This window comes from Cloeon dipterum, chromosome 2 (assembly GCF_949628265.1).
Source record: "Cloeon dipterum chromosome 2, ieCloDipt1.1, whole genome shotgun sequence".
NCBI lineage: Eukaryota > Metazoa > Arthropoda > Insecta > Ephemeroptera > Baetidae > Cloeon > Cloeon dipterum.
The window spans coordinates 8,208,324-8,225,583 of record NC_088787.1 but is presented as its reverse complement, the minus strand read 5'-3'; the positions used below and the strand labels follow the sequence as shown (position 1 = coordinate 8,225,583).

At 38.1% G+C, this 17,260-nt stretch overlaps 1 protein-coding gene across 1 annotated transcript in view; it reads right to left on the bottom strand.

The window, feature by feature from the left end:
- alpha-Man-IIb (alpha-Mannosidase class II b) overlaps window positions 1–17,260 on the bottom strand; it is a 26,778-nt gene extending 9,518 nt beyond the window's left edge. The window contains exons 1-2 of the mRNA XM_065481076.1: window positions 16,892–17,260; window positions 10,831–10,923 (exon numbers count right to left, since the gene is read on the bottom strand). Coding sequence (XP_065337148.1) covers window positions 10,831–10,923; window positions 16,892–17,182 — 384 coding nt within the window. The 5' untranslated portion in view covers window positions 17,183–17,260. The remainder of the gene's footprint in view (window positions 1–10,830; window positions 10,924–16,891) is intronic.

Below are 17,260 nucleotides of genomic sequence, written 5' to 3'. Positions count from 1 at the left end.
GCTCCCCGCAACTTTATTTTTACATTTTATACGTCTCCTTTCTCGCTCTTTCCCCTTCACCAAATTCAATCATCTAATCTTTCTCTCCCAAAAGTGATTGAGACGCTTTCAGATGTGGCTCAAAACTCGTGTTTTCTATTGTCAATATAAAATCAGAAAAATAATAATAATTGAATTGTTTAAAGTGGACGAAATTTTACATTGTTGGCTATACAAAGTGGTTCATTTTGAGTCTATATTATATTCTTCGTGGAATTTAGCAACAGTTAAACTCTACAATGCTAAATGCAGAAACCAGAGGACTGACAACAGTCAAATTTAAGATTTTGCTGATATTCTCGAACAATTAAAGTTCGTGAATTTTAAGCTAAATTTCCCTTTTTACGGAAAAAATTCATAAAATCCAAGAAAGAGACAGTGCTCGCTAACTTTGAAGCTGATTTTCTCAGATATTCAAATAAATTTAGCCTTTCCCAATTATAAAAGAGTTTCAAGTAATGATACAAAAATTTCCAAAATTGTTTGTATGAATTTTCATTTAAAATTTAAATCAACAAACCCAAAAGCAACAAAATAGATAGAACAGAGCATCGCAAAATAGCGCATGCATAAATTTCCAACTTCCAAATCAGGAAAACAAGAAGCATTTCTCTTTCGTGGTAATACTCAAGTTTCCTGCGCACCAGCCGTTCAGATTAAGCCTTTTCAAATCGATAACATCAGCCGTTCCACTGTATATATAATTGGCAAACTTGCTGGCACGTGTTACAAAGTCATATTCCTGCGGCGCATGCACGTTCACATCTCATTCATTCGCGCCTGTTTTGCATGTTGAAGGGAATTGTGCTGCTCATTTACGGTTGCATGCATAATTGAGCGGAGCCAACAACATGTTGGGCTGGGCCGTGATGTGCAAACAAACGCTCGCGTTACGCGCTCTATAGAGCTCTGGAGCGCGCACTAAAGGTCTCGCCCGGCACCGCGTCGACGATGCATATGGCGTTCATTCACTTAGTTAGCAGCCTGCAAATTTCGAATTTCAGGCTTTGATTCAGCAGGCCGCCTCTCGCGTGTGCTGCTTCACTGATTTGGCATTCAGGAATGGCGTTCCCAAATAAAAAGGGGTGATTTTAGAGCCATTAAATTAAATTCGAAAATTTTTAATATGTGTATTTTAATTATCTGTGTAATAAAATAAATTTAAAAAAATAATTTTCCCCGCATTTAACGCTTTCAGAGAAATTCATCTCAACTGTGAGTCAATTTCTGAGAATTTTCGCATTTTTGCTAGTCCCGTCTCTTTCCGTTCTGCTTTTTTGGCTGTACATATAAATCTGTGCCCAGCACACGCAGCAACATCCGGTGTGACCACCTGACAAAGGAGCAGTCCGAAATTGCTGTGCTTTTCCGCCACTTTAATATACGCGATTGAGCCTGAGAGCTAAAAATAAAACTGAGGCTCTCCTCTCGTTGGATGCTGCTGATGATGATGATGATGCTGGTGTCTGCTTGCTATTATCCTCCAGCTCCGCTTCTCTGTGTGTGTCTGTGTATGTTGACCAGACAAACAGCGCGCGAGGGAGAGAGGAAATAAGAAGGAGACGGCGCTCAATGCGGTCGGGTAACTGAGCCTCTGAGAGCGCTCCTATTGACTCACAATATTGCCCTCTCGCTCCCCCGCCGCAGCCGTGATTTTTCAAAGTCAGTCCGACACGCACAGAGCGGCATGCCTAATCAGCATGAATCATAATTTACGGCCGGAGGAGTTCATTTTATCTTTTGTAAAAGAATGATTGAAGAAATATATTTTCCAATACACAAGTTGCATAAGTCCTTAGTGTTTGAAGCCGCCAACAGTTGGCGCCACCGTATACTTTCGTAATAAATTTAATTTGAGGCACTTCCGCTGGGATTCTAGACTCACTCCTGCAACTGTGCTTTCTTCACTTAATTTACTTTCTTTTGACGTGCGAAAAACCAAAATCGGTTCAGTCAATCGTCGTAGAATCGTGATAAGCAATTTTTTGAAATTTAAAATCTTTTCCAACGTTTCTTCTGCGAATGGCAGGACTGATTTTGGTTTTCAGCACGTCAAAAGAAAATATATTCAGTGAAGAATGCACAGCGGCAAAATTGAGTCTGAAATCGCAGCGGAAATGCCTGAAAATTAAATTTATTACTAAAATATACGGTGGCGCCATCTGTTCGCGGCTTTAAACACTTAACTGTTGAATTTTATTAACAATTCCTTACTTTTTTAAATATAATGAGGTCGAAATAAACATTACCATTTCTCATTTTACTCCCTGTATTCCAATTAGAACGACTGTGCAGAGACTGTTGCAAGAGGTGACGTGTCTCTCTTTTTTTGCGTCTCTTCTCCACGCCGCATAATTCTATTGCACGCGTAAAAATTGCCTTTTCCGAGGCGGAACGCGAAACAAAAAGCGCCGGTAACAAGCTGTAGGAGGAAAAAGCAGTGCTGCTCTGGATGCAGAAAAAGAACCGCGCGCGCAGAGCTTTTTGGGCACTCTGCTGCGCCGAATACAAATCAGCAGCCCTCGATTTGTTCCGTTCGCCGCCCTTCCTTTTTGCCGAATCGTCAGAAATGCAAGCGACGTCGTCGATTCTTGACGTGAAACTTAATCAATGAGGTGTCACTGAGTGAAGAAATGAGATTCAGCGGAAAGACTGTCTTCCAGAAAAATATTTTTACTACCTCGAAGTTAATAAAAAAATTGTCTTCCCATCGAATATTTTCCTCGTTTCTCGCCTGAATTTTCGTAATTTAATTTTGCACCAACGTTAAAACTCAAAATTTAATTATGAGTTTGGAATGAAATTCTATTTTTAATTATTTTAACTTCGAAGTTTGGCAATTATAAACGTTTTATACTGTATGTTCTCTATAGAATTCAATTTCGAATAAATCAGCAATTTGCAGTCTTAAATTCAAATTGTACCAGGAATTGTATTGATTGTTACATCGTAGTACAATATTATAAGAGAATTCTAAGGGATTTCAGGGTTCAATTTTATAATGATTGTACAACAATCGGAAGTTAAAATTGAATCTGTATTTTATCTTCCAAATTAAATAAAATATCGAGTCTTAATTTTATATTTCAAAAATGTAAATTGATAAAATATTTTAATATTAACCATAGTAAAATAAAAAATTTAATACAAAATTATTGGACCCCTTTTTATATTCCTTAAAATACAAATTAAAACAAATTTATTTCCACGATAATATCATTATCTTTTTGTAGATGAAGAATTTCTAACTGAATGTCTATTTTAAATCAAATTTATAGAAAAAAAATCGATTTGCTGTATCCTAGTGAAGGAAACAAACATGAAAAACATTTTAATTAATTTCCCCACCAGCCAGCATTGCTGCATTTTCCGGGTTGGCTGGCTGGAAATGAAATGCAAGCGTGAGTATAATAACGATAATAACGTTCCGTGGCGCCAGGGTCTGTGTATGCTTAATGCGTAATTTAAACTCTGGTGTCTCGCGCCTTGCACAGAGCACATAGGCTAGGCTTGATACGAAATCAATGACGTGCTTTGTTAACTTATAGACAAAGAGCGAAATGACATGCAAATTGCGTGCCTTCTCCCGCGCGCTATGCACCAGGGAGCAGACTTATCGATTCTCGCAACTGGCAACTTTTCTTGGATGCACGCCAGCAAATTGACTTATGATTTCGCAAATGTCGACCTGCAAAAAACTAACCAGAATAAATCTTATTGTTAGAAGCGCGAACAAATTATTTATGGAGCGGGCTGCGCATGAAGTGTGAAGTGTTTATTTCTGTCTTTCTGAAGAAATTGGAATTCGAACAAGCACAAATTATGGAATTTAAGCTGTTTGATCACAAGCAAATATTCAACAAACTCCCCTCGAGGCCAATTATAATTAGCTTTGTGTTTTTTCAAATTAATAATAATTAATTTTGATATTTTTCCAAAAATTTAACCGTTTTACTCTTATTTTTTGCAACACATTGCAACTTTAAAAAAATTTATTTTGAGCAGGGTGATATTTTCTTTTAAAAAACTTTTATTGGAAATTATAATTTAAATAAAGACAGTGAAAACATAATATCAATAATTTAGAATTTAATTGTATCTTACATTCGATCCGAAAAAAATCACGTTTAAAGAGTTTTTCGTTTCCTCGGAAAATTTTTAAATTGATCAACCATGAACCCTTAAAAATAATAGAAATTTAACGTCCACACGAATATTCAACAGCCACCGGAATATTTTCTATAAATCTGAAATTTATAAATCTATAAAAATTCTACTTTGTAAAAAGACAAAAATTTAAATCTAATGGTCACAACTCTTTGCTTGTGAGTTACATTATTTTAAAATGTCTTAAACTGTCCAAATTTGGTAATTTTTGTCAAAACTGATTTATTTCAATCATTGAAATATACACTGGCCTTTATTTAGATTTAAATTCAAGTATTCATTTTGAGGAGCAATTTTGATCGCGCATAAATTAATTATTTAAATATTACTTTAACCAAAATATCAGATAAACCCAACCATTATTTTAGGCCACACATGAAAATAGCTGCTTTTATAGCAAAACAAAGCTATAAATTTATTGATTTCTATGTTAATTCTGTGACAAATCCTAAACGACTTTGAATGATCGTGGGCAAGCAAAAAGATATTTGTTTTGATGCGAAATGGAACAGAAAATAAAATCTAGCGGAGAAAGACAAATTTCGTTATTATAAAAAATATAACATGCCTATAAACAGTTGTCACATTCGTCCAAGGCTCGAGAAATAAAACCACGTGTTTGTTTCGGCAATAAAAATTCGTTTTGAGGAGCACGTCGGCGGTCACGTGCGCTCAAAATGCATTATTCCGTAGGCACACGAGCGGCAAGTGTGTGTGTGTGCTCCTAACGACCAGCCACCCCCGTGGCAGCAGCCCCGCCGGCTTCCACAAAATGCAATTACGCCTGCTGGGTGCCGGCGGTCAAATAAAATTCCGAATTTATCGCGCGGTGTGCTCGCGACGGAAAAAGTTTTAATCAGCGCCCGGCGGCGCCCCAAGCCAGCGCCAAAATGAAGCGCCGCGCGTGTGGGGCACGGGGTGAATATATGCTTTATTATCTTTTGCACGGCGAGTGCAGAATTAAATTTCTTCCGCCAAGAATGCGCACCATTGTTGTGTGCTTAACCAACAGCAAATTTAATATTGCTCCGGCGGGACGTGTTTTTAGGTCCGCCGAGGCAGTTTGCGGATGTTCTGCCCACGAGTACGAAAATTTCCGACTTAATTAACCTTCGCCAAGGGATGGATCCACGGGGAGGAGAGAGAGAAAATCTCAGGGATTGTTGTGTTCTCACCGGGAAACCTTGCAAAATCCTTCAAATTTTAAAGGGTTAAATTAAAAGGCACGGTCTTTCCGTAAATGCACGGAAGAAAATTTGCATAAACTTTAAAAAGATTTGAAATAAACTTTGTTGCTGGAGAGGTTACCCTAGTATACCTTTGTCGCACCCTAAAATAATAAATTCGCACCCCTTAATTCCTAGAATTGCCTATTTTACAGTTTTCGGTGTTTTGAAAAGGCAATTTTTCAGAGAATATTAACTTCTTTCGGGTATTGAGGTTATATATATTGGAGTCCAAAATAATAAACTTTTAACGCTGAATAAGTGGTCCTTCGCAAGTCAAAGGTCTGGCTTACCCAAAAATTAAAATTTCGAAAATCCAAAATAGCTCAAATGTGGTCCACTTATAAACGTGGCAGCAAACGTAAAAAATAGGTTCCACGTTTGTTTCTCTCTTGTTTTAGTAATTTAAACTCATGATTGTTGAAAAAACGTGTCTTAGCGCCATGAAAATTGTAATTTTTTTATTTATATGGAAATATTTGTATAGATTTCAAGCGGCTTTGACTCAAATTCGATTTAAAATAATCAATTTTGAATTTATTTGGTCATGGTTGGGGGCTGAGACCAATTCCCTGTCTCCTGAAGCCAGAATTTTAGAGATAAATTAACCAGGTCACAAATGAGCGTTATTTGGTGTCGTAAAAGTTTTATAGGTCATTTCTGGACTTAATTTCAACGTTACCTCACTTTCTTCGGTCGTTATTCTAACAGAAAACCATTCCCTTATTTCAGAGGACCGCTCGATGATCAAAGGCGGTGTTAACTTATTGATGGTCTGATGGTAATCCATTTTGTGATCGGAATTTTGGTTAAAGTTTTAATTCCCCTGATAAAACATTTAATTATTTCTCATCTTGAGTTTTAAAGAACGTCTTTGACGAAATTTCTGAGCACAGCAATCGATTCTTGAGGGTCGAATTAGGTATAGTGGATATTTTTTACGACCAAAAAGTGCAGCGACGATAATAACTTTTTTCCCGCCAAAACAATATGAACCTATATGCGAGAACGAGCGGGAAAAATGTTCGCACGTCTTGCTGGACTTTTTGGTTGGAAAAATTTCTAATTTACCTAATTCGACCCTAAAGAATCGATTGGTGTGCTCAGAAACTTCATCAAAGACGGTCTTTAAAATAAAATCTAATTATTAAAAAATATAATCAAGTCTTTTGTTTGAAATAATGAGAAAACCCAAGGAACTGAAATGGTTTATTGGCTTTCTGGAAATCGAATATTTCCTGTTTAAAAAATATGCAGAAGCTCACCTTTTAACGAAAAATGGCTCGCTTTTATTGGCGGTGGGGGTCGAATTCTATATAATATACCTGTCGTGCTTGCCCAGCAGTGAGCAGCTCAAGACTCAAGTCTGCTTTTCTCTCTCCATTGATCCGTCCCAGGGATGTGTATATATGTATGTAAAATCGTAAACACATTACACTCCTAGTGCTCTCTGCTGGGAGAGCATCTTTTTGTCGAGAAAAGAATTCCGGTTCCGCCGGTAAATGGGCCAGGTGAAGGGTCGAAAGAAAGTTTCCGGCACTATAAAAACTTTTCGGCCTGTGTGTTTGTCAGAGGGGGGCTGCGATAACAATTCAGCTGGTGTCAGATCGCGAGACGTGTGCGCCCAGCTCGCTTATTAGACGCCCCTTTGCGACTTCAAAGGAGCATAATAATTTGTTGCAAGACGTCGAGTTTGATAAGAACGTCACCGCCGCCACCACCACCGCCTCATCGGTTCGCCGAATTCGAATTCCTTTGTGCGGCGCGCGAAGGAAGCAAAATGAGCTCGCTTCACTGAAAGGAATATCTTGCCTGCGGTTCCGCGAGCTATTTGCATTTCTGCTGCGGCTTCGCAATTACTCGGTGTAGCTTCCCTACTGGCCGAAAACAAAATATATGCCCATGTCCGTTTCCGCGAAAATGTTTTTTTTTGCCGGGAAATTAATGTGAGTTGCTCTAAAAAACAAAAATTAAAATAAAAATATTTGAAAATTTTCAGTTGACTCGAGGAGCAAAATACCTTTAGAGAAAAATTAAGGGAGGAATGAAAGAACTTGTTGGTTCCAAGCCAAACCCTCTTGACATTGCTGTGTTTGCATCCAACAAGCAAAGTAAGCAACAATTTATTTTTTTCCACTTTTTCTCTACGTTCCTTACGTTTGTGGCCCAACAAGTAGTGCACATCAGCTCAACAGTACAATGGGGCGTGGCTTTTAAAATCTATATAGCGGTCTTAAAGAGGGTTGATACTGCAAAAGCCTGCTGGAAAATATACTTGTTGCCATTGCATAAACTGATCGCTAACAATAAGGATTCGATTTCAAAATTTGCCATAGTAATTAACTCTAATATATTTGAGAAAAATCTGTATATCCCTACTTGAAATAAAAATAATATTTCATAGGGAAATATTTTTTATTTTTGTGTATCCAAACAGATTTGAAAATTGAGATTAAAAGGCGCTCTTCATAATTTCAATAAGTTAAAATTTCCAGTTTTTCTCCTTTTTTTCATTTTAATTTCGGATTTGCCAATGTTGAATTTCTAAAAAATGCACCACTGGCTTATTGCGTAAAAACCTAATAGGAAAACCCACGAATTCCGTTTTTCATCACCGACATTTTTCGATTTTAATTTCTTCTCAGTCCAATAGTAAAAATTAAATATTTAAGATCTCCTAATTAAATGCACTTTTACTTTTAGACAAATTCGTTAAGGTGTGGAATGACCCTACAAAAAAAGTATTTACTTTTACACTTAAACGTATAAATTTTAAGATTTAAATATCAAAAACATCATGTTAGTCCCCCATATGTAGATTAATCCTCTCTCAAGAGATCTAATCTTCTAAAATTTTCTAATGAGCAATTTGAATAAATAAAATAAGAACAAAGAGGAAAATCCTACATAGTTGCAATAAATCTTAGTTCGATAATTAACCTTTCAATGGTGTGAAATATACTCAAGTTCTACGCCAGTCTTCATATTTTAAATTTTGGCACCATACTCATAATGAACGAGCACCCTTTGTTTGATAGTTCTGGAACCGTACATACCATGGCATCATCGTCTCATTAATTAATTACCGCAGCACCATCTGTATTCACTATTACTACAAAAGCCCTCTTTCATAAAACTTTTTTGTCAACTTACTTAAAAGCTTTAAATAACTCACAAAGCGAAGCCACTTACACAATTCAAACTTTTTGACAACGACGAGCGCCTGAGCTCCTTATATACTTTGTTCCGAGCCGCCGCTTTGTTTCGCGCCAGCCATCGAGGCACCAACCAACCTTTTGCACGACCGAAAAAAGACCAAACAAAGGCGCACGCATTGATTTCTAATTTTGGCAGGTGCAAAATTCGTCGAGGCGTAATTGAAAATCGATGCCGGGGGTGAATTCGAGCGTGAGTTACGGTGCCGTGCGGGATTATTTGTTGATATTTACGGCTGCGAGGCAAACAGTGCCGGCAACACAAATAAATTTCAATCCCATTAACGCAGATAAAAGTTTTATGAGCCTTTTAATAAATTCAACTTTGACTTTTCCTGCGGCTAGCATGCTGGTTGGGTTCGTTGATTTCATTCCGCCACCGCTTGATTTGCCTCATAGTTTACGAACTTCGCCTAATTTTGTGTCAGTAAAATTTATTTTATTCTAAAAACGTGTATTTGACGGAATGTAGGTTTATTTATCTCCAAATAAAAACATCTTATACAACTAAAAACTCTGCACTAAAATAATGAGCAAAGATATTTTTGCGACTCAGTTTTTAAAACATTTCTCCACAGTTAAAATTAATTAGTAACTTGTTAAACAAATTTTTGGGCAGAGAAAAAGCCTCGAGGAATATTGTAAATTTTCATCTCTTCTAGACATAAATGGAAAATTCTCTCGTATCACGCGGAAAATTGCAATAAAATTATCTTGGTAAATGTTATTTATTTAATTTTAGGTAAAATTTTTAGCAGATCTAATTTTTTTACGTAATCCTGTTTAGTCATGCATGGTTCGGTCGAAAAATTGCTACGTTTTTTTATAAATAATATAAAATTATCGAAACTATGATCAAACCATCTGCGTTTGACTTTAAGGCTGTCTTAACGAGCAAAAATCACTTTAAATAATTGAAACATCTGTAAATTTAATTTATTTACATTAAAAACACATTGCAAATCAGATACAGAATAAGTGTCCGCAAACGAATCTTTATAATTCGCCGTCTATAATTCTCAACCCTGTCACTCAATTACTCAAAAAATTGTGCTTAGCACACGTTACATCAAAACCGCTGACGTTTTCCAGTCCAGCTTTGTTTTTCCAAGAAATTTACTGTTCATGAGAAATAATTACAAACGCAAAGCTCATGCGTTCTACCTAACTAAGCAATTTGTGCATGAAACGCATACAAAAATGAACTGGAGTAGAAAATTAGGCCAGCCAGTGTTAATGGTTATATGTTTTAAATTGTCATTTGTGAAACTTGCCTCGGCTGACAGCCAAACGCTAGAAATTAAACGGACGTGGCATGAATTATTCTTGTTTATTACAGTGAATGATGGCGACGAACACAAACGTGTAAAATTTCCACACCAAAAATCAGTATGGCCGACTTCCTGGCCCATTACAAAAAGTTGGAGAGGATGGAGCGCAATGGTTTGGGGTCTAGTTCATGTCGGCGAAATTTTGACTGGCTGTAATAATTTACAGTTAAACTCAAAGCGCAGACAGGTCAATATTTACAGAGCAAAGCATTCAAAATTTGTAATTTGCTCATTTGCCAGTCACGCTATGGAGTAACAATATAATGAAACTCTCGCGTTTCCATTTTGCGCGTCCCGGGAACAAAATAATTTTCCGTCTCGCTTGTCGCGATTAATTCAAATTTAACGCCTGTCTCGTCCTTTAGACAAACAAACGTCACCGCAAAAGCAACTATAATTGTATGCAGCAGCGTGGCAATATATTTGCAGAGTTGCGGATTGCAAGGCGTGTGTGTGCAATTTGCAAACAATGCGAGCCTAGCACCGCCGGCAAAATCAATATAAACGCTCCTCGGCATCAGCCTTCAGGCCGTTTCCGCACCCCGGCTGCCACTTCATCGGGGTTCAACTCGCTAAAAATCTTTGCACACGAGGATTTTCACATTTTCCGCACACGGCACGGTGGCATTACCAGCCAGCTTTTGTTTATTTTCACTTCGCAAGCGGGCTCTGTGCGGGTTTACAACATCAGGAAGGTGTTTTAATGCGTAATTCCATTTTTTAAAAACTCATATTACAGCCAGGAAATTAAAATATTAATGCGGGCTGCTTGAAAGCATTCTTTTGAAGGAAATGCTGCTGAGTGAGTGCGGTGCTTCTGTCTTTTAGGCGGTTAAATTGTCTTTTTCTTACCTTGAGAGGCAGGTCGGCCCATTCCGCTTTCCGCTTTTTGTATCTTTCTTCAAATTGGCCGTCCCAGTATTCTTTGCTTTTCATCCAGTTGGGCTGTAAACACACAGATAAAAATAGGCATGAGCACACAAAGGTAGTCACTACATCAATCCTGAAGAAAAAATAATTAGAAAAACCTGGCAAAGGCTAATCATCTTTTTTTGTTGCAGCAAAAACAATTTTGCTTTAAAAAAATCTGCTAAAAAAGGTTACGCCAATTTTAGAATACGGAAAAAGCACCAGTTTCCTGCAAAAAACTAGGCAGAAACCCCGACCATTTTTGGGTTTTACGCATTTTCCACAATTTTCCGAATTAGTGATTACCGAAAATGTCATTTTGTGCAAAATTAGAAAGAGTGTTGTAATTAATCATTTATTAAATGCCAAAAATTCAATTAAATTTTGCTAAATCAGTGGCATTTGATTTTTTCTATCAAAAATATTAATTACTCAGCATAGATAAATGCATAAGTTTCGAAATGGTGCGCAAAACACACAAAAAATCAGTTTTCTCAAATGTCCAGAACCACGATCATTGTACAAGAAATTGGTTTAAAATATAAAAATCCAGCAGTAATGAAAATTTCTCCCTGGCGGAACTTGTTTTTATACAATTGGCGGTTGGTTCAACAAGCTGAGGGTCGAATTAATCGGAGCCATATAATGGAACGCACATCCAATATTTAATTTGCACTCGGAAAGGTACAACAGATTGTTTCTGAACAATTGAACTGGATTGTCTGCGAAAGGAATGTGCATCGGGGCCGTCGCGCCACCCTTTATGCCGGTCGATCTTCTTTAAAGCCCTGCTCTCGTACATTTTTGCCTACTCGGCAGCTTCTGCTCCCATCTCGCAGGGATCGCGTTTCAGTCTGGCTTTTGTAATTAACAAAGCCGTGCGCGCATCGCCATTTTATCTTGTCGTCGGCAGACTTTTGCGAGTGCGTCCCCGACAGCCTTTGTCCCCATCTGGCTCGTCGAGATGATCGCGCCGATAATTACCAAAGAAGTATGGATTTCTATCCACACAGCTTATAATTGCTCGCAGATTCACCCCCGAGGTCGCAATTCCGTCGATACACCTGCGCGGCGGGTGAAAAAGGTGCGTGCGACGCGGTGAATAAAATTTGCCCGGCAGCCGGCCCCGCAGCGCCCGTAAAACCATACAACGGCGCCGGCAAAACCATAGAAGACTATTATTAATGCGAGCCAAAGGCGATAAATTATGATATTTTCGACCGTGTCTATCGCTCCACTCATATTTTATTTCTACGACTTCACCCCCCGACGCCGACGCGTTTTATGACTTGTATTGAGGACAGACTTAGGCGTGTAGTGTGTCACTCCTAATCCAACTAGACAGAGCGGTTCAACTTAGTTTGTTATTCCTTACTCAAGTTGAGTGGGTACTAATCGCATTATAATCTCAAGAATACGCAATCACGTACTTACTTTGTGACGTAATTATTTTTAATTTTAAGAATTTGAGATAGGAATATTTTTAAATATATTTATTACTAAAACGGCAAAAAATGTGAAATCAACTGAATTAATAATTTTGAAAATTAAAGCACTGAGATCTACTAAAAATCAGCGGGGGCCAGATGCGATAAAATTGGTTCCCTCTGCGCAGATCCAAGATGGCGTCTGAATATGGGAAACAAAACGCTCTCTTTGGATTTCCGTACGAGTGTCAAGAGTTTGTTTTTATGATCCAAAAGACACAATTAGTGCAAGTAATGCAAATTATGACACAATATTGACGAAAACTTGCTTCTTTTCGCGCATTTTCACGTGACCGTTTTTTCGCGCCACACTCCACCGGACGCCATACCTGCGCGTCGCACGAAACTGGCCCCCGCTGCTAAATATATAATAATGGAATTAAATATTTGGTAGCTATTTTCTCTTGATCAAACATCGCGAGCCTCAAAGGAGGAAGCCCTGTCAAGAAAATTACTACCTAATCAAAAAGAGGAGCCAAACAGTTGCAACTCCATGCATAATTGCGTGGCTGATTTTTACGGTTAATTAATATGTTCATAAAATTTAAAATAATTCTAGATTTTATATAATTCTCTCATTGGTTAGTGTTGAATAAGAATGCGAGGAAATTCAAATTTATTTTTTATATTTTTATTTTTCTGGCTCGATGTTAAGTGCTCCATATGCAGAATCTTATTCATCAAGTATGGATTTCTTAAATAGAAAGGTAAAAGAAACAAATTATCTGGCTTTACTTAATTCTACCTTATTCTTTCGGAACAAGTATACTCACCGCGAATACATTCCCTTCCTGTTTGGAAAAGTACACACATCAAATAATTCAGTGGGCTTTGCGTTAGAATATTATTTGAAGTTGGAAAATATGGGGGGGACCGAGACTGGCGGAAGTGTTTGCAAGAGCACGAGTCAAAAAAGAGCGGTCAATGTTACGGTGTGACGTCACACATTTCCGCTGCAAAGTTATGGATGCGTCAAGCTATCTCCTGTTTTTGGGCTGTTGTTGGATTTTTATTTGCAGCAGGTACTGATAATAATGATTACCCCCATAAAGCCGATAAGAGACCTGAATTCAGGGCAGACAAGAATTTGTCCGTCTCAAATAACGTGACGTCGAAAAATTGTAAAGATAAAACTAATCTCATTTTTCAGATTTGTTCCAGTTGGGGTCTAATTTTATTATTTTTACAGGTCTAACTCGGAAATGAGTAAAAAATAGCAGAAAATACAAAGCTAATTTAAATTACCAAGAAGCAAAAGATTTGTCACCCGTTTTCTAAATCCTTCAATTTCAACGATGCCTTCATAATTGGTCTCCAAGTGAAACACGTCTCCAAATTGAAGCAGTGACAAATCCGCGAGCCGTAAAATTCACTGAGCATGGAGTGACGCCTTGTTCTTTTCATCAAGATAATTAGGCGTGTATATTCTGCAGGTATAAAGCTGCACATTGCGGAATTGCGGTGTCTGCGCGGAGTGTGCCAGAAATAAATAATAAACAAACACGAGGGAGCGAGGGACACGGCGGCGGCAGCAAGACACACATTCATTTTCGCCGCCCGCCCGCCCGCCTTTAAAAATAAATGAGCCGGAAAGGAAACGCTCTCGCCCGCCGTTGGTGCACAAGAAGAAGTCTCGTGTCGCGCGACTCTGCTACAGTTACTTGATCACGAGTCGCGCAAAACTGCATCACGACCCAGCAGCCACTTACACGCCAAATAAATAAACAGTCACGATACGTGCAGCCGGCAAGCGAGCGCCCTGAATTCGGAACAAAACGCGATCGGATTGTGTCACACAGTGTTGTAAAATTTACTATTTTCGGTAATTTTTAACACAAATTTACCGCTTGAGATTTCTCCTGGGATTGAAAGGATAGAATCTAACAGCTTCTAAATATTTATGGAAAAATAATAAAGATGTTAACTTTTAAAATTGTTGATCATAAATCATGAAAATTATCTCCCGTGTCTCCAAATAAATTTAAGTTAGAAAGTACTTTCCTATGTAAAAAATAATGTTGTTTTTAAGCTTAGATAAAAAATCCGTTTCAAAGAAATAAATAAACAAAAATGTATAATTATTTCTCGTAATGAAGGGACAGAAACCCCACGAGTTTTTAAACAATATAATTTATTATACTCTTATTACAATGTTTCAAATTTTCTGAGAAAAACATTTGTTTATTTCAATGGACTTGGGAAAAAGGATAAGCTTTCTGTCTGGGGGTGGGGGTTGGTGCCAGGACAGATATTTAGGGGGACAATAGAAGACAGAGGGTCTTAAATACTCCTGATTAAATTACTATTTCGAAATTTTCCATGAGTATTTACGAGGGGTATTTAAAAAAACCATTTAAATTACGAAAGAGAAAAATTTTTGTTATTTTTATCCTAGGAATACGATAAAAAACGCACATTGTGTAATCCTGATAGATTCCAAGTCAACAAGAACTCTGTAGTAAAATATATATTTATCAAAACTCGTTGCTTTGAAACGGAAAAGCAAACACTATACTTGAAGCAGTTTCGGTTCCCGGACTCGACCTGTTTGGCTTGGAGTGCAAAAAGCAGCAGAGAAATTAATAGGCTGCCAGCGTCTCGCACTCATCACGCGCGCAGACAGAAGAGTAAACGCACTCTCAGGTTTTCCACTCTTGAGTGAATCCAAGGTCACGCACATACACAGAGGCAGGTTGACGGTCACTCACCTGCTTCTGTTTTCGAAAGAAATAGAGGTGCGTGGGTGGAGTTAAATAGAATGCAGCTGTGTTTGGAAGAATTTATCTTCTTCGTGAGCTATTTTAAACAGGTGTGGAATACAAAATTCTTTAAAGAATATTTTAAATGTACACTCCTTAAACAAATATTTTAAAGCAAGTGTTACCAATTTCGTTTACAAATGGAGATTGATTGTTTGTTTGAACTTTTTTGAAGATTAATCATTTAAGATAATATTTTTTACTGAACCGATGATGTAACGATCATTTTCCATTCAATACCTTTCAGGGTTGCAGTAAACGCATTTAAGAAAAATGCAGTGCAGTTAAGTGTTTTTTTCCATTTTTTATAACCAGTTTCTTGCAGGCAATGTTTGCACCTCAGTTTAAAATAACTTTCTAATTATTAGCTCATGACCTCCACTTGAAAATTGTTAGTTAAATTTTGGAGAAATTGAGGCAGAAAATGACAATTCAGAAGAAGAACAAGTAGAGGAAATTTTGACCCCTCCGACCGCATATTTCAGATTCTCGCGGGGGAAATATATGGAATAAATTAATTTATTGCATTTCTTGCGCACGAAATTGGTAAAAATTGAGTAGTGAAAACCGTTATATACCAGTGATGAAAAAACCGGGTGTTAAGCAAATGCAACCCTGAGTCCATTTCTGTGATTTAAAGGATTTAAACTTTTACAAAAAAGTAGGGCTTTGAGTTTAAGACGATCGACAATTAAAAATTAAAAAAACTTTCACTGTGCCACGGTACTATCAAATGAACACGAATGGTACAGTTATAATATATGCTATTTTGGACCATACTTTTGAAGTTGTAAAAGCCTAGAAAAACCCGATTTAAAACAGTCTTAAAGGATCCAAAACAAGTTAAAGATACCATTTTAACCTTTTGATCTAGGCACCTTTATTCTTTGTTACTCCTTCGACGAGGAAAAATTACGTTGTTCACCATGAAACAGATTAAATGTAAAAAATAATCAGGTTTGGTGTCAATCTGTATTGTAAAAAAATACTCCATACCTTTAAATTATGCATCAAAGTGCAGTGAAAATCGACTAAAGAAACGTCTTTTCTTGCTCTGAAAAACCAAAACCTAGCAATTTTCTATTATCACTGAATCGTATTTCATTGTAAAGTCAAAGCAACCTAATTGTAGGCAAACTGAAACTATTTGAACTCTGCTCTTCTCTGCAGGGTTCGCCAATTTTTCAATGCGCAAAAAAAACAGCTGGAAAATAACAATTTTGAGTTTTCCGCATCTTTCCCAATTAAACCCCGAGGAAGTCGTATTTCGCGCCAAAAAAGGTCTGAAATTTCAGAAAATTACAATGAGAAAGTTAAAACTTTCGGTCTCCTGATGAAATCAGTGGCTTTATTTAACCTGATTTTTTAAAATCCATATTTTTGGTCGTCTATACAAATGCATTTGTTTGAAAAATTTGCAAAAAAAATCCCGCAAAAAACATTTTTTTGCAGTGTAGTGGGGTTTTCCGAAAAAACTGGGTTTTAGCGAACCCTACTTCTTTTTGAGTACAATTTTAGCTAATAACGCGAATAATACGAGAAAACAGCTGATTGCTCCCCACTCCTGCGATAAACATGACCAATCGGAGATCAGAGTTGATTGATTAGAGATAAGGGCTCTTTAATAATTGTAGAGCTTAAACTATTTTTTCAATTTTGACAAATTAGATTTGTAAACAGCGCCAAACTCGACAAATCCAGCGTCGTCAGCCAAAGTGAAAGTTGTTTCCCACCCCAAAACAACAACCCTCTACCAACCTGGAAGTCGAACTGCTTGAAGGTGGGCACGGTGTCGACGTCGGCCGGCGCCGGGTCGATGCGGGTCGGACAGTTGTCCGCCGAGACGAAGGCATCCTTTTCGTGCCAGTCGGGGGCCTCGGTGTGCGCGGGGGCGGCCGCGGGGGCCCGCGGCTCGTCGGACAGGAAGTGGGCCCCCGCGGGAACGGCCGTCTCGTCCCTGGCGGAGAAGTTGGCGTAGTAGACGCCGGCCAGCAGACTGAGCACCACGGCCCCCAGCAGCAGGTACCGCCTCCGCACGAGTTTCAGCATTGTTCGCCCGCCTCCATCCTGCCTCCGACCAGCACTGGTCGGTCTCTCCGCCTCCGGTCGCGTTTCGATGCCAAGCGA